Source organism: Pseudopodoces humilis, chromosome 16 (assembly GCF_049639895.1).
Source record: "Pseudopodoces humilis isolate 2021_Gansu_Grassland_sample_001 chromosome 16, ASM4963989v1, whole genome shotgun sequence".
Taxonomy (NCBI): Eukaryota; Metazoa; Chordata; class Aves; order Passeriformes; family Paridae; genus Pseudopodoces; species Pseudopodoces humilis.
The window spans coordinates 19328939-19350157 of NC_142215.1; the positions used below are offsets into that span (position 1 = coordinate 19328939).

The 21219-nt window shown below is 56.1% G+C and overlaps 3 protein-coding genes across 21 annotated transcripts in view; 2 read left to right on the forward strand and 1 right to left on the reverse strand.

Moving 5' to 3' along the window:
* The first annotated feature begins 555 nt into the window (after window positions 1-555).
* Window positions 556-12172, forward strand: GRAMD2A (GRAM domain containing 2A). Of its 3 annotated transcripts, none has more exons than XM_088063211.1 (13): window positions 556-592; window positions 1248-1552; window positions 3925-4038; window positions 4727-4784; window positions 6113-6185; window positions 6263-6366; window positions 6939-7037; window positions 7938-8009; window positions 8853-8915; window positions 9930-10086; window positions 10357-10456; window positions 10547-10654; window positions 11126-12172. In XM_088063211.1, the coding sequence occupies exons 3-13, from the start codon at window positions 3935-3937 to the stop codon at window positions 11127-11129; spliced, it is 942 nt and encodes a 313-aa protein (XP_087919337.1). In that variant the 5' UTR covers window positions 556-592; window positions 1248-1552; window positions 3925-3934; the 3' UTR covers window positions 11130-12172. The 3 variants fall into 3 exon arrangements, with proteins under 3 accessions (XP_087919337.1, XP_014106546.1, XP_014106547.1); XM_014251071.2 differs by having other exon boundaries at window positions 566-618; XM_014251072.2 differs by lacking the exon at window positions 11126-12172 and having other exon boundaries at window positions 566-618; window positions 10547-10658.
* A 1322-nt stretch (window positions 12173-13494) lies between these two features.
* Window positions 13495-21068, reverse strand: SENP8 (SUMO peptidase family member, NEDD8 specific). Of its 4 annotated transcripts, none has more exons than XM_014251189.2 (2): window positions 20872-21068; window positions 13495-15731 (listed from the first exon to the last, which is right to left on the reverse strand). In XM_014251189.2, the coding sequence occupies exon 2, from the start codon at window positions 15701-15703 to the stop codon at window positions 15065-15067; it is 639 nt and encodes a 212-aa protein (XP_014106664.1). In that variant the 5' UTR covers window positions 15704-15731; window positions 20872-21068; the 3' UTR covers window positions 13495-15064. The 4 variants fall into 4 exon arrangements, with proteins under 4 accessions (XP_014106664.1, XP_005521408.1, XP_087919338.1 ...); XM_005521351.3 differs by lacking the exon at window positions 20872-21068 and adding an exon at window positions 19779-19838; XM_088063212.1 differs by lacking the exon at window positions 20872-21068 and adding an exon at window positions 19721-19742.
* MYO9A (myosin IXA) overlaps window positions 20051-21219 on the forward strand; it is a 174006-nt gene continuing 172837 nt past the window's right edge. For all 14 annotated transcript variants that reach the window (XM_088063197.1, XM_088063203.1, XM_088063199.1 and 11 more), the window contains exon 1: window positions 20051-20308. The gene's annotated coding sequence lies outside the window, so the exon portion shown is untranslated. The remainder of the gene's footprint in view (window positions 20309-21219) is intronic.

Genomic DNA, 21219 nt, shown 5'->3' on the forward strand with positions numbered 1-21219 from the left:
GCAGTAATTCGCTAGGGTTGGGGGTGCTTGCAGGGGGTGGAAGGGCGCCACAGGGGTTTGGGGTTCAAGGGAGGGATCGCCCGGGCTGCAGGCATCTGTTGGAGTGGGGTGGGGGCCAAAGGAGGAGTCAGTAGGGTTGAGGGCTCTACAGGCGTTTTTCGGGGGGGCTCTCTGGGAGCTGGTATTTCCGTGCTTGGGGAGAGAGCCGGGACGGGACCTGGCTGACACCCAGGCCGGTTTCCCCGGGAGCACACGGCTCGCTCCCCGCGTGGCCTGAGACCTGCCCGGAGCGGAGGAAGGCCGGAACCCGCCCGCCGCGCGGCCCCTTTAAGAGCCGGAACCCGTCAGGCTCCGGCCCTCACGGTGGTGGGCGGGGCCTGTGGGGGCGGGAGGTGGTGCTCAGTGTGGCGGGAGCGGGGCTGGGCGGTGGGCGGCCAATGGGCGGGCGGAAGGGGGCGGGGCTCGGCTGAGTGCGACCAATGGGCGAGGGAAAAGGGGCGGGGCTGGGCAGCACGCTACCAATGGGCGGGAGAGAGGGGGCGGGGCTAGGGAGCGTGCGGCCAATGGGCGGGCGCCGTGGCGGCGCGAGGAGGTCGGTGCGCGCGGGGCCGCGCGCAGGTAGCGGGGGGGCCCGGGGGCTCCGGGACTCGGGGGGAACCCGGGACTGAGGGGGGCTGGGACCGGGAAGGGGCTCGGGGCCGCGGGGTGCGGGGGGCGCGTCTCTCCCGCCGCCGCCGCGGAGCCGGTGCTGCCCCTCGACCAGTCCCGTGCGCCGGCGTCGCGCTGGGGGGAGCGCGGAAACACCGAAACCCCCCTCGCCCATTCCCTGAAGGGACGGACCGGACCGGACCGAACCCGACCAGGCCGGGCCGGGAGGGAGTCCCGCCGCTGCCTGCCGGGGACCCGCCGGCTTCGCCCGAGGGGCTCCGAGCGCGGGCGGGGATGGGGTCTGCGCCGGGGCTGCCCCGGGCGCGGCCCCGGCGGGGGCCGAGACCCACAGCGGCACCGTGCCCCGCACGGCCCCCGGGGGCACCGCCCTCCGCGCTCCCTCCGTGCCCCGGGGCGCTCGGAGCCGCTCCCGGTGAGACCCAGCGCCCCGGGCGCCGCGGACATCCCGGGACCGGGGTCTCGGCTCTGTCCCGGCCGTGACCCCCAGGCTCCCGGGGCGGGGAGCACCGGGGACACCGCGGGAGGGACACGCGGGGCTCCCTCCGGCCTTGAAGTCGCGCCTCGTTCTCTCCCGCCAGCGCCGCTCGGCTCCGGCCGTTCCCTTCCAGCATCCCGGGGTGGCTCCGCTCCAGCTCCGACACGCGGGACTGAAATGACCTTGGACGCCGGGACCAAGGGCAGCTCGCCGAATCCCGCCCGGGCTCGCTGGGGCCGCGGCCGCCCGCCCGCCGGTGCCTCCCTCCGCCTCTGAACCTCCTGGGCTTTGCTGAGAGGCGGGATCCCTGCCCGGCTCGCTCCGTCCCTGGGGAAGGGATCCAGCGGAAATCGCTCGCCGACGGAGGGGCTCGCGCCGGACCTTTTCCAGGCTGGATCCCAGCGCCGCGTAAGGGAAGGGAGACGCCGATCCCGTGGGAGGGAGAAGCACCGGGTTTCGCCTGGCAAAACGTGGGGGTTCGGGGAGCCGGTGTGGGCGGGGAGGGGGCATCAGGAATGGACGAAGGGGGCACCAGATCGCTGGTTTTTGCTTTGCTGGGAACTTCTACACCCGCCCTCTCTGTCTCCTCTCAGGAGCTCTGAACTCGAATCTTTCTCGTTCCACTTGTATTTTGGGACACTAGGGATGGTGAGTTTACCTCAGGAGCGGCTTCCTGCTGAACAAATTCTTTGAGGAGGGTGACAGTATGAGCTGCTAGAAACTGTCTTCCTCACTGTGCTGGCACTGGAAGCACCTCTTGGAAGAGAAACCTCCCTGTGCCTGGAGCCCAGCCTTATCCTGTGCTCCCAAACTCTGGATGTGTATGCCTGATGCATCTAGGAGCCAGGATGGAGCAAGAGCTGGACAGAGGAGACAAAGTAGCTCCTGCAATGTCCCTACTGGGACTGAAGATGCTCCTCACAGGCCCCAGACTCTCCCTGGAGCATCCCATTGCCAATGCTGTGTCCAGGATCATTTTACCCAGGAGTTGTCCCTGATGGTGGCCATCAGAGGGAGAAAAAACAAGGATGCAGTACTTTTGAGTGCTTTCCAGCCTGTGTTTTTTCTCATTTTAGGGGATTTCTGTGTGTTTGGTGACCTCAGAGGGGTTGTGATGCCTTTGCCTCTCCCCGGTCCCTGTGTGGTGCCCCTCGGTGTCAGCGTTGGTTAGGGATAAATCCGCTCACCCGGATTAAGCCGTGCAGGCACTTGGGGATTTAAGGGATGACGTGAGGGAAGCCAGAGAGTGCTGAGCTCTGACAAGGAGGCTCCAGATCAGGTCAGAGCCCCTTTTCCAGCATGGGAGAAGGGCAGATGAAGGCTTTGGTGCCTCCATGATAGGAGTTTCAGTTTCAGAGCATCATGACATCCCCTGGTAGAGGATGCCCTGAGGAGTCAGGCAGGGAAAACACCTTTTGTGGCATGCCAAGGGATGTTATTTGGTGCTTCTTGTCAGTAAGGTCTCCTTTCCTTTCCTGACACATCCTTTGACCTGAACTCCTAAAAACCCACAACCTTGGCTTGTCCATCCCATCCCTGCAGCGCTCGGACTCCAGGGCTGTGCAGGCAGCTCCTTGCCAACAGTGGCTGTGGGGATCCAGGAACTATTTCCCAGCCTGTTTCAAATCACACAGCACCAGGGACTTCTGCTTGGTTCTCCTGTGCCCCCACTGTATGTGTTTCCTGTGGTGGGAGCATTCCCTGTGCCTCCAGCTGGGAGTCAGCCGGGCTCCATTGCACCCGGACAGTCTTTTGGTCAGGGCTCTGGGGCTGTGAGGATGTGGGAGCTCATGTGCCTTCAGCTCTCAGCCCATTTAGGCTGAGATCCAGCTGGGATCCAGCTGCTGGGATCCAGCACCCCTATCCTGCCTCTTCCCAAGTAAGGGGAGATTATTTCCATGGGTTTTCCTTCAGATGAGCCCCCCAGAGCAGGAGCAGGATGTGTCTGGGGAAGTACAGGTGGTGAAGGAGCCGCTCTCAGAGTGTGGGAAGTTTGACTCCTCAGCCTGGGCTCTGCTGCAGTGCCACGGCAGCATCCCCGCGGGCACCGGGATGCGCTCCAGCTCTGCGCTCATCCTGTCCTGCCTGCGCCCCACCTGCTCTGCCATCACCCCCTGCCTAGTCAGCTGAATATTCCCTGGAATAATTTCCTCTCCATGGGTCTGTGGCTGTTTGCTGGCTCTGTCGTGCCACCGGTCCCCTGGGATCGTGCTCAGCTTGGCTGCCAGTGCTGCGGCAATCTCCACCGAGGGTGGAAGTGTCACCTTTGTGGCCTGCCAGGTGATAACCTGCCCGCGGCGCTGAGCCCGTGTTTACTTAGCCTGCCGTGGCTGATAAGCACCTCTGATAACATTCCCGATGGTAAATAACCAGCTCTAACCTGCCTGCTGGTGGCTCTGCCCTGGGAAGATGGTGTTTTGCCGACCAAGAGGAGCAGACCCTGGCTGAAATCCATCCCCCCAAGGAGTTTCATAGAGCTGTGGTTTTTCCCATCCCTACCTCCAGCCCTCAAGGAGGAGAGTCTCTGCTTTGGAGGGTGTTATCCCAGGGAGCCACAGCAATTTGGCCACTCTGTTGTGAGTGCTGGGGAGTCCCTGGCAGAAAAACGGCTTTTTTTTTTTTTTTCTCCACGTGACTTGAGAAATAGCAGGAATATTCTTGCTGTCCTTGAGCGGCAGATTCTGAGGTCTCTGTGCAGGCTGGGATTGAAGGGAACAGATTTACAGCTCCAGACCCCCTTTTTCCCTTTCCCTAGGGCGCTAATGGGTGTCTTCTTGCAGTGCCACGCCGATGCATGAGAAGGCAGCTCCCCTGAAGAGCCCCGAGCCCAGGCACAGTCGTGAGAAGCTGGAGGTGTCCCACAAGCAGAAGAGTTTGGATTCCCTCGATGGCAGGTGAGGAGCAGCATCCCGGGGTCTGTCTGCGGTTGAGTGTTCTCTCTTTTCCCTCCTGCTGTGGCATTCCTGCTGCCTTCGAGCCCTGAATACTGCCTGCCAACTGGGGCAGGGCACAGCGGGGGCCCAACTTTGTTTTCTCCCTGAAATATTGTGGGTTTAAAAGAGGGAGGTGAAAGGGGTTTGGGGAAGGGGATGGTTTTCCCACTGCTGAGGTTGTTTGTAGGATATTGCTCCCTCCATGGTTTGTCCTTTCATCTGTCCGTGGGACGGACGTGGATGGATGTCCCTGTGCACGGCCGAACCTGAGTCCACCCTCCTGCTCAGGCACATTCCCAAATTCCTCCCTCTGCTTTCCCTCAGCTTTGCCCCAGCCAAAGCTTCACATTTCCAGCTCCCAACCTGTCACAAGCTGCTGCCAGGTCAGCTCTGGGCTCCTTCCCCCGGGGCTGGGGTGTGAGTGAGGTACCTTGGTCCTGGTGCCTTCAGTGGTTCTCATCAGAGATCAGCCCTCAGCAATGCCCAATGCCATGATAAATCATGGAGACACCCAAAATGTGGCATCCTGGGGTCTCTCTTCAGTTCTTTACATTTTTCCATGTCTCATATTGCAGTACACATATTTTAAGGAGTGGGTGAGAGACCTGTAACTCTTTGCTTACCTGGTGATTATTGTTTTTCCTTCCAGCCTCCGCCTGAATGAAACCCTCAAGGATGAGGACATCAAGAAATGCCACCGGGAAGTGGTAAGCCTTTGGCTTTGGGGATGACCAGGCTGGTGTGTTGTAACCTGTTGTCCCAGGAGGAGCCCACCTGGGGTCTCAGGTGTGGGCTGAAGGGGCTGGAGGCAGCCTCTGCTGTGGGGTGGGGCCTCCTGCACTTAATTTCAGGAGACCTGGTGATGTTTTTGTCTGGCCCATGTTCTGCCTTGCAAACGCTCCCAGGATTTTCCATCTAGAGCAAAGGAGAAAGTGGAAACGTTGACTGAGAGCAGTTAAATTCTTGTCCATTTGAACCTTTTTGGTTGTTCAAAGCACACCCAAACTAGATGTTTTTGGTCCACCTACAGATTAGAGGTGCTCTGGAAGAGGAAGGAGTGACAGGAAGTGGCATTTTGCCTCTCCCCACAAAGAAAATGGAGGAGAAAACCATTTCTTTTGATTTCCTCAGAGGCATCTGGGCAGGTGACAGGCCCAGCAGTGGATGTGTGCTGGGACCAGGGGGTGTTTCTTGGTGCTAATGCCCTCCATGTTCTCTTGGAACGCTCCCCACTGGCACCCCCACCGTCCTGAAGTCCCTCTGGGAGGTGTCTGAGCCAGCTCCAGGTGCTGCTGAGTCTTGATCCTCTTAGGGCCCGGCTCATCCGGTGACAAGGTGCGCAGAGCAAAGGTGACCTTGTACCTGTGGGCAGGAGGGCTCTGCCCGCGCGGCTGCCACGCACCAGCCTTGCTGTGCCAGCCTTCTCTGCGTCCTGGCGGAGCAGCTCCTCCCTTGGAATTTGGGGGGCAGCTGAATCCCTGGGGAGCATCCCGGGGACAGGGGGCACAAAGCTGCCTTACGGGCCCGGCTGGGCGGATTCATGGAAGGCGTCTGGAGCTTTACCTTCACCACGGGAGCGCCGCGGGGCCGACCTGCCGAGCCTCCTGCCGCGGCTGCCGGCAGGCTTTGAAGCGGCGCTGGGAATATAAATAGCTGGATGGCGCGGCACGATGGGCGCAAAGCAAGTGTTGTCACTGTGTCCCGGATAAGGGAAGAGGAGGAGGAGGAGGAGAGAAACCGCTGGGCAAAATAAACTGCCTGCAGATGAGCCTGGCAGAAAAGCGGCTCCTCGCCGAGGCTCAGCAGCCTCCGTAGATATTAAGGGAAATGTTCATCTGGGAGGATGGCACAGCCTTCGCCGGGTGCTGGATCATCCAACCTTCCTCTAATCCGTCGGGGCTCCCATTCCCAGCCCGGTGGGACCCCCCTGCGCCGGTCCCGGGTGCGGGCAGAGGGAGGTTTTCTTGCAGAGAGGGGTTTTTGGGTCTCTTTATCGGCAAGGTCACCAGATAACTTTGCTCTGCTTTGCTTTCAGGCTGCTAGCAAGTACAACTCCCAGTACCACAAGCTGTTCAAGGACATCCCGACGGAGGAGAGCGTGCTGAAAGGTGGGTGGCAGGGTGAGGGATGGGCATGGAGGTGGCAGGATCTGGCACAGGGATTGCTACGGCTCTCTGCCTTGCAGTTTGCTCCTGCGCGCTCCAGAGAGACATCCTCATCCAGGGAAGGCTTTACATCTCCCCCAACTGGCTCTGCTTCTACGCAAACCTTTTTGGGAAGGACATTAAGGTAATGTGGGCACCAGCTCACCCTGGTCCCTCAGGGCTCCTACCCAGAGCTTATCCCTTCCTGCCCCCAAATACCACCAAAATCCCCAACAGAAGCCTCCGATGGGAAGGGGAGCACGGCCGTGCCTCCCTCCCCTGATGCCACCACAGTCATCAGCCTGGGGAAACCAAGTACTGGTTTGGTTTAAAATTCCCTGTTGCAAAACCTCCTTCGAGCCGCAGTGGCGCTTGAAGGGAGATCAAAGGTTTAAGGGGGGTGAGATTTGGATCTCTCTCGGCTTTTCTTCTTGATTTACAATCTGATGTTTCCCCATTAGTCTTGTGGCTGACGGGGATCTTGGGGAGAGATGACTTCCTTTAAAACTGGGATGAAGGACTGAATTATTTATGTGATGCTTTAAACAAATACCTGAAGGAAGCTCAAGGTTTCAGCAAAGTTACCCTGCCAAAAATAACATCCTGCCTTATTTTTCACCCCCCCTGGACTTGCACGGGGGGCTCTCCTGGTGGGTCTTAGGGAGGCTGGCTGGATGATGCTTGTGCTGTGTCCATCCCTGTGTTCCTGCCCTGCAGGTTGTGATCCCAGTGGTGTCTGTACAGCTGATAAAGAAGCACAAGACTGCTCGGCTGCTGCCCAACGGCCTGGCCATCACCACCACTGCCAGCAGAAAGGTAACACCAGCACCCAGCAGATGCCCAGGTCCAAACTGGACGTGGTTTGAGAGCAGTGAACGAAGCGATTCCCGTCCCCGGTTAGGAAGTGAGCACTGCTCTCTGTGCTGGCTGCCAGCCAGGGCAAACACCACAGCTTTGCTTTTGTTCCTGAATTTCACTTTGTTCCTGGATGAAGCAAAACCCAAGTGAAACTTGGCCGAGCCTGACAAATCCCTGCCAGGCTCACCTTTAAACTCCTTAAGCACAAGCAGGGAAAGGGTTTGGGCTGGCGTTCAGCCAGAGCTGGCGGAAAACTCGGACGTGGGGCTGCGTTTCCAGCTTTTAAATCCCGTTGGATGTTGTTGGCTGCGGTGAGCTGATGTAGTGTGTCCAAGTCCTCGCCTGCCCAGGTGCTGCTGCCAGCACTGTGTGTTGCCTGTCCCTGCCAGGGATGGGGTTGTTCCTGCAGGATTTTGAGAGGCAGTTATTTGGGAGGTGGGCTTTAGCAGGGGGTGGCACAGGGCAGGATTTGGGCATTTGAAGCCATGTGTGCCTGCCCTGCACATCACGCAGGGGCTCTGTGTCAGGCATGGTGAGTGTGGCCCTGTGTCCCTTCCATCTCTGGGGATGTTTTCTGTAGGTCCTGGCCCCATTTGCTGCTGTGTCCCTCTTGGTTGAGCAGGGGAAAGCTGTAGTAACAGCAACTGAGCAAGACTGGCCCCAAAAAATCTGGTCCAGGTTTTAGCAGGCTGCAAAAATAACAGCAGGGAAGCTCCGCAGGGAAATGCCTGTGGGGGAGACGTGGCTCCTGAAAACAGGGAGATTCAAGGGCATGACGTCTCTGCATGTCCCTGCCTGTGGAGAACTGGACTTGGGATGGGGGAATCTCTCCCAACAGCTCGCCTTTTTCTCTTGCAGTACATCTTTGTATCCCTCATCTCTCGTGACAGCGTCTATGATGTCCTGAGGAGAGTCTGCACCCACCTGCAGGTACCCCCGCTCTGTGTCCCATGGCCCTGGGGCTCTGCACCTGCCCTTTGGGCTGAGCACAGCTCTTCATCATTGCCTCCAAGGCTTTGGACTGCTCCCAAAGTCCTCTCCAATTCCCAGCATCCTCACTCCACAGCAAGCGATGGGAAGAGGGGCAGGAACCATGCCTTGGGCATGTCCTGTCCCCGTGGGCTTTTCTGGGTCATGGATGAGGCAGAGCCCTGAGTTTCTGCTCTCTCTCAGGGTGTGGGTATGAATTATTTATAATCTGGTGGTAATACTAGTTCTGCCACTCTGCATATTGATGCATTTTGCCCAGATCTAAAGTTTTAAGGGGAGGAAAAATGGTACAAAGTTAAAAAAGACTTTAAATTAAGTGGGGGAAGACATCCATCAGCCCTTGAGCTGGACAAGATGACTGTGGGGACCTCTTCTCCCTGACTTTGAAGCACGTGGGAAGCTGTGCAGGAGCCCTGCCCTTCCCAGCAGGGTGTGTGCCAGCTGTGCCAGGGCAGTGATTTGGGTGATTCAGCCCTGTTGCCAAACTGGGGGATTTATCCTTTGAAATGTGCTAGGCTGTGCCCAGATGTACCCTTCTTTTTTTTACCCCCTGATGTTTTATCCTGTCCATGGGAGCCCTTGGCTCAACCATGGCCCCACCGGGTTTTTGGTGAGGGGAAGCAGTGATGCACTGCCCTTTCCTCATGCCCCAAATCCCCATGGTTACAAATTCTAGCAGCTGCTCTCCATAGTCTCAGCAGAAAAGCCCAAATCCCATTCTGTGGCCGAGGCTGGAGCAGGGAGAGGTGGCACTGTAATGCCCAATCCTTTTCCCCCATCTAGGTTTCCAGTAAGAAGAGCTTGAGTCTGAAGGAGCTGTCGGAGGAGCCGGACTCCGTGTCACTGGTGAGGGTCAGGGCACCTCTGGGAGAGGAGAGACGCCCCTGACCTCATGCTGTGGGTGGAGAGGGCCCACCTGGTCCCCTTGGTGGGTTTGACACCGTCTGGTGGCTGCTCAGAGAGTCGGGAGAGCATCAGTTCTCCTGTCGGTGCCATCAGAGGTTGTGCGAGGCCGTGCCTGTTGCCATCACAGCTTGTCCTCTGGGACCCTCATCCCCAGACTTGGCAGGAGCAGATGGGTCAAGAGGATCCAGCTGAGTACAGCCAGTGATTGTTTATAGACAGAAAAACTTCAGAGTGATGTGGAAAATGCCTCCACTCCGCTCCCTGACAGCTGATGCTGTTCAGAGCTGGGATTGTGGTTGAGTTATCCCTGTGGGATGGGTAGAATGGTGGGAGAGAGCTGAACCATGGCATGATCCAGGGAGCACAGGGTGGGGCCACAGCCCCCCTCACCACGGCTGCTGGTCCTGAGCCTCAGGATGGGTGCAGGAGGTGACAGTTGGGGTGCACCAGAGGGTGACAAGTGTCACCCATGGTCTGGTGACATCCCAGGGGTTAAAGATTCATTTCAGGGGCTGCAAGGCAGACCTTGCAGCATCTCCTGGTGCTTTGGTGGGATGCAGCCCTTTGGCAGCTCCAGCCCTGGGAACTCTCCACTGGGGGAGCCCCTCTCTGTGCCAGCTGCCACCCCACTTGATTTGTTGTCGTTTTGGGGCACTTTTTTTCCCTATTTGGGGCATGCTGCAGAATTCCAGGTGACCACCCTGAGCTTCAAGGGGTGGAGGAGGCAGCAGCAGGTATTTGGGGCAGGTGTGGGGTGCGTGGGCAGGTCTTTCCATGGTAGTAGGAACCTGCATTCCCGTGGAGCCATCATGGAAAACCAGCTCTCCCCCAGGATGATGTTTTGAATGTGCTGGTGCTCCATGGAGATGCTGTGAGGTTTGAGTTTGAATCTGGTCCCACCATATCCATGGCACTGCTGGTTTCATTCATGGCTCACCAGGATTGTTCCTACAGGAGGTGATTGTCCCCGAGGGCAAGTGGAGGAAGGTGTCACCTACCTCACTGTCACTGTCACTGCCAGATGCCAACTACCAGTGCATCCACCGGACCTCTGTCAGCAGCCTAAGCGCCAAGGAGAGCTCCTTCACCTCTGAGGAGCCACTGGTTTCAGGTGAGGGACATGGTTTTGTGCCCTGCTCCACATGGTACCGGGTGATAACCTCCATAAAAGTGTGTTCATCCATCCTCTGCTCTCGTGCTGGGGAATTCTGCCTTGCAGATTAGGCTGGGAGTCAGCGATGGAATCCTGGGGATGGGCTGGGGTCTCCTGCCTGCAGGGTCTGAGCCCATGAGGGATAGAAATTTTATGTTTTCTGATTGCTGGAGGAGCAGGAGCATCAGCCAAGTGTGGCTGTGATGCTGACTCTGGGTTTGCTTTCAGAAAGTGCAATAAATACTGAGGAAGAGCTGGAGGTGGAGCAGAGCTGTGTGGCAGAGCTGAGACCCTCCGACTACCAGCTCCTGAAGATCTTCATCGTGCTGTAAGTGTGCTGAGGGCGCAGGGAAGCTGGGGGGACACCAGGAATGTTGGTCTCAGTCTCAACTGGATGTTTGGCTTGTTCTGCTCCCAGCATCTGTCTCCTGGTCGTGTCCTCCTCATACCTGGCGTTCCGCATCTTCCGTCTGGAGCAGCAGCTCTGCTCTCTGAATCGGGATTACCTCTCCCGCGGGCACAGGAGGTGAGGGACCCTCATGGACGTTTTGGGACACACAGGTCGTGCCATGAGTGGAGGACTTGAGTGAATGTGGGTGAAAAGAGGAATGGCTCCACTCTGTGATGTGTCTGAGGAATGCTTTGTCCCTTATCCTGGGCTTGCTGTTGGGCTGGCCAGTGACAGAACCCACAGTGCCATCTCCACACTGGAGGTGATCCCATCAGCTGCTGGTGTGAACGACTGGGAACCTCTGCTGTCCCTGAGACTCTGGAGCTTGGGAAGAGGTTTCCTCATTGGTTTGGTGCTGGTTCTCCTGTTGTAGGAAGCACCAGGACATCTCGTTGGAGCTGGGCTGTTCCTGGGGGCCATGGGCATCTTCTGCATTAGATGGACAGGAGGGGAATCTCCTTGGGCTGAGGACATCAGAAGGCACCGGGATGGGATACGGAGTCTCTGCAGTCACTCATCCCAACTTACCCCACTCCCTGCTTACAGGTGACCGTTCCCCAGGCGCTGGCTGAGGATGGACACTGAGGCAGTGGCACCCTGCCCACGGATCCCGGTGCTGTGTCCTCCCAACCGTGGCTGTTACACGTGGTCCGGCTTTCTCTCGGCCGGTAAAATGGGACCAAGTATTTTCTCTCTTCCTTTGGGCACTCGCTCCTGGTGGGACTTTCCAGCCAGCTTCTGGCCACCAGTGCCAACTCCCCATCCCACTGGAAACCTGTTTTCTCCCTGGGACACTGCTGTGCTGTAGCACTGGACAATGGCTCGAGGCTGCCGAGCACTTGGATCTTCCCTTAGGACTTGCTGCTAAAATGGATGCTGGTTTTTATTTCAGGCTTGGTTTTTTCATGTTAAAAGATGACCTTGGGCTGACCAGGAACCCCCAAAAATGTGGATGAGTTGCCATTGCTGCTCTGGGAGAAAGCCACCTATTTGTCCCTGTCTCAGCATCCCTGGGAATGTCCCTGGAGGAATGGCCCTGAAGACAGGGATCTGTGGGGATGGGGGGAAAGGGCCCACTAGCCCTGTGTGGTGTCATCTATCCCACACACAAGGGTGGGGGTACAAGGCAGGGCCCCCCAGTCCTTCTCTCCTGGAGCACCAGGCTCAGAGAGCAGGGGGATGTGTGTGTGTCCCTTGCAAAGCACTTTAAGGTCCCCCAGACCAGGTGTCCATGCTGGGTTCCACACCTGGCCCAGGTGTGCTCAGCCCATGGAGGCGTTGGAAAGGAGCCCATGGCTGGCACTGGGGAATGGCCTGGAGAACAGCGTCTGTGCCTGGTTCATGTTAACCTTCCACCGCATGGAGCTGAGTGCTGCAGGATTTGTCCTGCAGGATTTGTCCCACAGCCCCCCTGGAGCACACTGGGGCAGCAAGTGATTCCTGTGGCATTCCTTCGGGTTTTCTTTCCTGTTTTTTTGGAACTACAAGTGCTGACGGGGCCAAATCCCAGCGCCCTGGGGAAGAGCTCGCTGCTCCCTCCGGGCTTGGAACGGCTTTTAAATGAAATGAAAATAAACCCAGGAGTTTCTAGCACATCACTATTTCTCACCAGCGTCCTCCACAGCAGTGTTAGGCTGTGAGCCCCAAAATCAGGCACCCCAAAATCTGTGATGTCCCAGTGTCCCTTCAGGATGTGCATGTCCTCTCACGGGGACAGGGATGCTCCCGACCGAGGGGCCAAGGTTATTGCACTAGATGGCAGCAGAGACTGCGGGATGTGACCTGCTGGTGGCAGGGCCACCCTGGGGACAGCGGTGCCGGGGGAAAGGAGCTGAGTTGCGGCCCCACCCTGCTGGGGTGGGCAGGGTGAGCCTTCCTTTTTCTCCTCCTCCTCCCTGCACATCCATTAAATTCCATTCCTTACCCTGGCCTGGCCCATGCAGCAAAATGCGTGAAAATGGCCCAGCTTGAAACCACGGTAGCATTGGTTAAGTGGGGACAAGGGGTGGTGTCACCTGTTTTGGGCGGGGTTTGGTAGCCGGGGGTGCCTGGGAGGGATGGTCTGGTTTCTTCAAAGCCCTGGCATTATGGGGCTGTCAGAACCTTTGATTCCGTGGGTGACCTGGAGGATGAAAGGCGCCATCCTGTCCCTGCCAGGGACTCACCCAGCTCGTTTACCCGGTGGAAATGGGTTTAGGGTTGTTTTTCCAACAAACGAGTCGGTGTTTAGTGGGTCCAACCTCAAAGTGAGGTTCTTGGCCCCAAGAAGAGGTTTAGAGGACTGGGGCAGGGGATTGGTCTGATGTGCTCAGCCTGGTGTTTGGGTGCTCCAGCAGCAGGTGCTTAGGGTCCCTGTGCTGAGCCCAAGCCAGGAACGTGGTCTCCTCTAAGGACTCTGGTTAAAAACAGTGGTGGGACAAGCCACGAATGCGGTGACACATAGGAGATTTGGAGGAGCACTGGGGTGAACCCCCAGCGTGTTTGGGGGGTCCCTGCTGCCAGGATGTGGTTGGAAGGCTCTGGTTTTGTTTCCCAGCTGGTGTCTGCCCACCTGGTTTGGTGCGTCTTGGCTTCCCCAATGCTTGAGTCTATTTGCTTTCCTTTGTGTAAAGAAAAGCCACGTAAAAGTCTCGGGTGCAGGGAATGTCCCTGGATGCTCACCTTGCTGGCCTGGAAACAGGGATGAAGAGCACAGGGTGGTGCTGCACGAGCACAGCCCCTGCTCTCAAATCCCCCTGCTGTTCCCCATGCACACCCACCACCCCATCTTCCTCCCTCCCTAGCCCAAGCCAACCTCTAAAATAGGACTGAGAGATGAAATCAGAAGAAGAAGGCACTGTCAGACGCATGAGTCAGAGCCATCACGCTGTGACACTGTGCCACAGCATTAGCAGGGACACCAAGGCCGGGAAGCACACGGTTTGGTCTGAGTTTTATTCAGGATTTGGGAGTGGCAGTGATGTTGCTCTGGCAAAGCCCCTCAGAGTCCAAAGGGAATCCCCTTCAGGGCTGGATCCTGTTCTCACTGCAGCTGAGCGAGTTTTCCAGGGACGGCTGATGCTGGAGGCTGCTTTCCTGTCCAGGCAGTGTTAGGAGGGAGGGCAATGGCCCCAGCCCTTGTACATGGCCCCAGTGTTGACATGAGGGTGTTTTGGGGCAGTCTGGGCTGATATCTTGACTTTCACCTGGAGTAAGGGAAGGTGAAGCCCTCAATCCCCTCGGTGCTGTGCTGCTGCACACACCGGTGGAGTGTGAAGAGCTCCAAGGTAAAAACAATCCTTCCTCAAGGGTTGTATTTAACCTGGATTTCCCTCAGGTAGAGGTGTGGTTGCTCTGCTAGACACTACCTGAGCAACCTGCTCTTTGCTTCTCACCAGGTGAGAGATTATTCCTTATCCTGCAATGACATCTCAGTTTAATTTTTATTTTCCGCACTGCTAAGCCTGTCTTTAAGGAGAGGATGCACTCCTGGATCTCAGCCATCATCCAGCACGGGAAGAGAAGTGTTTCAGTTTTCTGAAGTGCATTAAGGACTTCAAGGAGCCTGCAGTTATCTTTGGCTTTTATACCTCAAACTCTGTCCTTTTGTTCTCCCTGGTGTGGTTTTTTTTTCCTCTCAAGTAACAGAACTGGTTTTGTGTTAGAGCAGCGACCGCTAACAAGGGTTGGGGAGCACTGACGAACCCTCCCCGCTCAGAGACGACCTAAAATCCTAATGAAAAACCCCAAACTTCAAAGAGTGAGTGTTGCTTTTCATCTCAATAAAGTTTCTTTTCCTAGGACTGGCTTTCTCAGCTTCCTATTAATCTTCCAGCAGTTCAGAGTCGGGTTTTAATTTGCAATAAGAACAAGCAGGGGCGGGGAACGAAAAAAAAGCTAGGAGCACCTGGCTGATGAAAACTGACTTTGATTTTGCCCTGTTCTTAAATTAATTTTAGCTTTTCCTTTGCAGTCTCATCTTTTTTGCAGTGACATCTCAATGTCAGGTTTTCAGGGGTACAAAATCCTGGCTGCTAAATGCCACATTGCTGAAATACTGTTAGCAGGAGGCACAAACTGGAACTGTCCACGATAAAGCACTCGGGGGCTTGGGTTTAAAGAACATTTGCTATACCTGGCTTGGAAGGACAATGCCTGGAGCCATCTAAAGCCACCTAATGAGGGTGTGTTGCCTGCTGGGCACAGGTGGAGAATTCTCTTTAGCAACCTGTTTTGCTGCAGTGATTACTGTAAAATTTTACCATGGAGAGGGTTTCTTTGAAAGCAAAGTGACTCTTGTCATTAGAAGTTGAAAGGCCAGTGATTTTGAGAGGAGAATAAGGCTTTTCCTGGAGGGAGTGGGGTGTTTGGGGGGTGTAGCCATGCTAGAGGGGTTACATTCTTTTTCTTTGGGACAATCCTGTGCATGGGCATTCCCTCAGGCACTGGGGGTGCTGCCTCTTGGACCGGGAAGGCAGTTTTTGGGGGGCTGGAGATGCATCCCTATCACTTCTGTGCCAGTTTTGTGATGAGAGCTTTCCACTCCGACCTCTTCTGGGTGATGTAGTAGGGGGTGAGGATCTGCAGCAGAGGCTCCATCCGGCCCTGGAAGTAGCCACGGCACAGAGCCTCGGCATTGCAGATCACGTACATCCCACAGTCGTAGCTGTTCTGCTGCGCCGGCGCCTTCTCCTCCACAAAGGTGGCTTTGCCCCCTCTTTTTCCCAGAAAGGCCTCCAGTTTCCCTGCCACTTGCTTGGCATGGACAGAGTTACATTTACTGTGAGAATCATAATGAGCGAAGCACTTCTTGTCCCTGAAATAAACCAGTAAGCTCCAGTGGGTGCCCCCAGCGGCCTGGCTGGAGTTGTCATTGATAGGCAGGAACAGCAGCTCCTTGCGGAGAAGGTCCAGCGGCTGGAGGAATATGGCTATTTCTTCCTGACTAAGGGCACACTTGATGAACTGAGCCACCTCAGGGCCGATGAAACAAACACGGTGGCTGAACTCCTGGAACTGCTGGTTGGAGAAGTACTCGAAGGCGAAGCCGATGATGTGGTCGTTGAGCCAGTTCGGGGGTTCCAGCAGGGCCACGTCCGACTGCCTCAGCAGGCTGTCCATGTAGCTGAGAACCACGGGATCCATCCTGCGCTGCTCCGGGGAACCGCCAGGGCTGCAACACAGAGAGGGAACACGGGCTGGAAACTGGATCACAGCTGGGATGTGATACAGCCCAACAAACACCTCGAGTTCTTTCACAGCAGCAGTAAGCGAGAGCCCAGGACTCCCAAACGGGTATTTGCAGGACCATGAACAATCCTGGGTTGCGCAGCAACCTGCTGTGGCTCCAGTGAGATCAACCATCCACCCTGAGGATCTGAACCTCACAACAAAGGAGTTTCAGAGCAGTTCCTGCACAGAAACTGGGAGTGAACCTGAAGTCAGGCGGTGCTTGGGTGTCCCAGTGTTTTACCTGTGCAGTGACAAGCACTGCAGTTCTTTGCACCACTTGTATTCCCCTAAATAAAAACGTTTTTGGGCTGTCTGACAGACATACGGTCCCTTTCTCCAAGCACAGTGTCCCAAATCAGTGCCAGAGGCATGACCTGTTCCAGGAGAACCTGCTGGGCCACCAGCACAGGAGGCACAGCCATGAGTAAGGAGTAACAAAGCAAGACAAGATCACAAACAAACCAGTTCCCAACCATGGGAATCTGTATGATAACTCTCTATGTAGCCAGAGTAGGATTTAGGAGATTTTCCATAGGGAAATTTGATTTAGAGCTCCTAAATCTACCCTGGGTTTCCTTTAGCTCTGACACCCTGCAGCCCTTCCAGGCTCCTCAGTGCCGTGACACATCTGCAGCCTCTAGCTCCTTTCTTGGCCAGGACAGGGCTGGAAATGCCACAACTTGGGACAGAGGTGACAAGGAGCTGGTTTTGGCCTCACCCTTCCCTCCTCTGTCCCAAAGGCAGCACGAAAACATCTTCAGATTTCTGAAAGCCTCATGTGAAAGCTCAGAGTGATAAGATCACTTTAATATGATTCACTATAAATAAGTCACCAATTTTCCATCATGATAAAGAGGAATGAAGCAAATGGAGTGTTCTGTTAGGAAGAAGTAGATTCACACTTCTTATTGTGACATGAATCATGAGGAATAACCCTTCCTGGCCTGAGATGCATAAATTAAGGGATTTATCTCTCAAAAATCTTGGCAAGGTCCCCTGGCATGTGACAGGCAAGGAACAGAATGGATGAGGCATGGTCCACGTGTAACACATCGGAAGGAAGGACCGAGGTGAGTGTTTGGAACATGAAACAGCCAGTGAGCATTTCTGTGTGGCTGGAGGATCCCAGAGATGCCGAGCAGCAGGAGTCACCAGAGGAAGGGAGCAGCCCTTGTTTATGCTGAGCCAAACACAATGGTATTTGGACACACTTCCGACCTCAGTGTGCTCCATCTCTCCAAGCTCGTGGTGCAAACCCTTGTAGTATAAAAACTAGAAATCCAAACAGAATCCCAGTAGCTCCTCAGCCTGCCTGAATATAGCCTGGTTTAAAGATCTGGACATCCTCCAAACATCCTGTTTGGGGGTTTAACATGGGCACTGCTGAAATACTTGTATGTGCCCATGAAATGCCCCAAAATTTCCTTTACATTGTGTTCTTTCTGCTTCATCTTCTCCTGGACATGTAGAAGTGCAGCCAATAGCTTTCCACTCCACTCCAAATGGAATTAAGGGCAAAGGAAGCGTGTGTCCCGTGCTCTGTTAATTTTCCACTCTGCAGAAACATCACTGAGTTTTTTTTTGTTTTTTCTGTCATGACATTTGGCAGGTTCCCCCAGTCAGGAAGGAGAATGCAAGTGCTTAATTGCCACTAGCTACTACTTTTAATTTTATTGCCATATGGTATTTGTGAAACTGCCAGTGAGTTCCCTGGGATGACTCACCACATGCAGCTCCAAGGAAAACCCTTGGGAGGCTCCCTCAGAGCGGGTCAGGTAAGCAGCAAGGACCAAAACAACGTGGTGAGGCTGTGAAAAGCCACTGGTAAGGTGGATTTGTTTGGGAGAACCTCCCATAAGAGCTAACTATGGATCTGCAGAGGAGCCAGGATGTGGATCTGAGCCTCTGAGGAGTGTTGAAATCCCGACATGGATTGGGAGCAGCTCTGCTCAGCCACAGCCATGACTCTCTTCCTGAAGGTTCAGGCATGCTCCGTTCAGTTTCCATAAAAATAGGAATAAATACTGGCACAGGCCTGCAACATTTGCTGGAGCAGCCAACAAGTGTCTTGCTCGTTTGTTTTATTTGCATATTACTAGCTGGAAGTTGTGCAAATTCCCTGGAATCCTCAGCTCCTCAAAGGGATTTCAGCTGCCCTGTTTCCAATGCTGAGATGAGGAAACCAGGGAGAGAGAAAGGAACATTTCAATACCAACACTATCATTTCATTTACAGATTTGAAAACGGTGCTTTGTTGCATCAATAGGGCAAGAGGTCAAGTTTCCCTCACTGAAGTTAAAGTAATTTAACAAATTAGCTGCTGACATTAGTGCCAGTTCAATCCATGAATGGATAGGGCTCTTTCACGTCCAGATGTGAAGCAAAGCCTGTGTTTTCCAACACTTGACCAAAAAGCACACCAAACCTGTCATTTTCACACCATTAAAAACTACAACCCTCTGCAGGTAATTGTTGAAGGCACTTGAGAGACCAGGAATGAGACTCCTTAGTAACTGAGTGTAAAAAGGCAGTGACAGAGCAAAGGGAGTGTGAACTAAGGATGAATCAGAGTCCTAAAGTCTATTTTAATAAATTAAAGGTGCTAAGAATCCCCAGGGTGAATAGTTTAAGGTGACACATCACTAGAGTCCTGTTCCTAATTTAAAGAACATGGAGGTAAATAGGAAAATGGTCACCTGGAAGACCAAAAATACAGACTTTATCATGGAGCAGGAGGAAGGACAGAGAAGGTTTTGTCTTTGAAAGATCAAGAGTAGAAGACCCTACGGTTTAACTTTCTATTCACTTTTCCTGGAAATATGGGGCTTAGATTCCACATCTGGATAGTTGTTAATGGAGCAGGATTAGTCAAGGAACATTAATTTCTATTTACCAGCAGGAGCCAGGCTGGGTGACACCTGAATCTCTGGACTTACGTGTTTCCTGACAGAGCCAGAGGAGAAACTCAAGGAAAGTTAAACAACTCAACCAGAACAGAAGCACAGTTGTCTCCTTTTTTGTTAAATATAAGTAATCTCTCTACAGCTGTAGGTTTTAATCCCTGTATGATACAAGAACATCCCACTTCTGAAGGTTCAACAGCCATGAGTGCTGAAATGAGAGGAAAATACTCCAAGCTCTCTACTGACTACGCCCAAACTTCTCTGTTCTGGGCAAATTCCCCAAACCAGAGACTCTGCAACCAATCTCAGAACCTCTCTTGGTGTCACAGCATCTCCCAGGGCATGTAACCAAGAGCCACAGCAACACCACCCAATTGTTTTTGCTCCCCAGGATGGGGTTGACCAAAATCTGGAGTTTAACAGGAAGAAAACCCTCAGCGACCAGAATTCCTGAGGATGAACAATGGCACCGGGAACGTCCCAAAGGTACCGGTGGGATCGGTACCGGTGGGATCCGGCTCAGATCCTTAACCAAAAATGCCGATGCACTCACCCCTCACCTCCCACAGAGCGGGTCTAATCGAGGGAGCAGTAGGAAGCACGGGGAGGGAATAGAGCTTGCCTGAAAGACTTGGAGGTCACAGGAATTGGGTCAGGAGCGGGAATTCTGTCAGGGGAAGCGGTTCGGGGTGTCCCAGGCCTCTCGGAGGAACAGCGCCGTGCTGACCCCGAGCGTCTCCCGGTGCCGGGATCAGAGCCCCGGGAAGACTTCGCTCATCCCATCGCTGCCTTTATGTGACTGACCGGGAATTACGGGGCCAGGAGAGAGTGCACTCGGGCCAGGCGCAGGGTCAGGGCCTGGCTGGGGTGGGAGCAGGGACCACCCACAGCACCGTAACTCACCTCCACTCCTTTACCCATCTTACCCTTGTTTTTCCCCTTAAAACGCGGGCTCGAAGCTTCCGGACCCGAGGCCGGCCAGCACCGACCTCCGGCGGCTGCAGCGTGCGCGACCCCCGGACCTTACCGGCACCATGTGGCACCATGTCCCGCCGTGTCCCCTCCCGTGTCCCCCCGGCTCTCACCCGCCGCCTCATCGCCCGCCGCCGCCGCCGCTCGGTTACCGCGCACTGCCGTAAAGCGGCCGCGTCGTAACGACAGGGAGCGTGTCCAAGGGGGCGTGTCCCGGGCGTGCCTGTGGCGGGGCGGGGCGGTGCGCGCGCCTCCCTCCCTGCCTGCCTCCGCCGGGCGGGCGCGTGAGGGCGGCGCGCGCGCGCGGGCAGTCGGGCAGCGCCCGGGCGGTGGCGGAGGCGGCGGGGGGGCCCGTCCGCACCCCCCCCCCCCCCCCGCCCCCTTCCCGGGACCCTTCTCAACACCGATCCCCGGGACCCCCGGACCTCCCTTAGCACCGATCTTCCTGAGCACCGAGCCCCGGGACCCTCCTCAGCACTGACCCTCGGGACACTTCTCAGCACCGACCCTCCTCAGCACAGACCCCCGGGGCATCTTTTTAGAACCGACCTCCTTCAGCCGACGACCCTCAGGACCCCCTCGGCGGCGGCGGCGGCGGCGGCTAAGGCTGCGGGCGAGGGATGCGCCGCGCCCCGACACCCAGGTAAGCGGTGGCGGCGGGGAGTGGAGCGGGGCGGGGGCCTCCGGTGCGCGGGTGAGGTGTTAGCGGCGGGGCGGGGGTCGTGAGGAGAACCCCGCCGGAGCATCGCGGGGCCGGCAGGAGCCTTTGTTCGGCAGAGGAGGGCGAGTCTCCCCGGCGTTGTGGGGTCTGCCCGGTGTCGCGGAGTCCCCCCGGTGGTGTGGGATTCTCCTCGCCGGAGCCGCCCCCGGTGGGTGCGCGGTGAGGGGCGGCCCCGCGCCCCCCCATGCCCGGGGGTTCACCCCCCGGTGCCGTTCACCCTCACCGCGGGTGGGTTGGACCCACAGAACATGGAAAAATAAGCCTGGGGGGAGGAGATTTACCTCAGAGGCGTCCCCAGTGTCACCAGTGGGGCCGTGGGCTGTAGCCCTGTGTGGCTGTAGCCCTGATGCCATGGCTATGGACATCGCGACGGGAGCGGGTCGCGGTCGCCCGCGGACGCCCCATGGCTCCGGCAGCCCGGTACGCCACGCAGAGCCATTCCCGAGTCCCCATCAGCCATTCCCACCCGTCGGAATGAGGCATACCTGCGTTTGCCTAGCACACTCTTGGACTTGACGGCACTTCCTACCCTGGCACGCCGGACTCTTGTGGGAGCGCTGCTCCTCCGAAGGTTAAAACAGTCGTTATTTTTTTCCGGAATTTTCCTAAACGTAGCCAAAACGGCCTTTGCTTTATCCCAGAAAAATAAATCCCCTCAGACATGACCTGCGCTAGGACCTGCCGTGAGTTCGGAGCCGGGCGTTTTGCCGCCCTTCTGCTTCTCCATCGGCCTCCTCCTCCTCTTCCATTTACGTTTTCCTATCCCCAAATCAAGCCGAGGTTGATAAAGCGGGGAGCGTGAGCTCAGCAGAAATCATGGCTTTGCCATCCCT

Excerpts from the sequence above, each read along its gene's own strand:
- SENP8 (XM_014251189.2), bottom strand. The coding sequence starts at position 15,703 with ATGGATCCCGTGGTTCTCAGCTACATGGACAGCCTGCTGAGGCAGTCG.
- GRAMD2A (XM_088063211.1), top strand. The coding sequence starts at position 3,935 with ATGCATGAGAAGGCAGCTCCCCTGAAGAGCCCCGAGCCCAGGCACAGT. Across the intron at positions 6,186-6,262 it reads GGAGGAGAGCGTGCTGAAAG|TTTGCTCCTGCGCGCTCCAG; the intron begins GTGGGTGGCAGG and ends TCTGCCTTGCAG. Across the intron at positions 10,457-10,546 it reads CTGAAGATCTTCATCGTGCT|CATCTGTCTCCTGGTCGTGT; the intron begins GTAAGTGTGCTG and ends TTCTGCTCCCAG.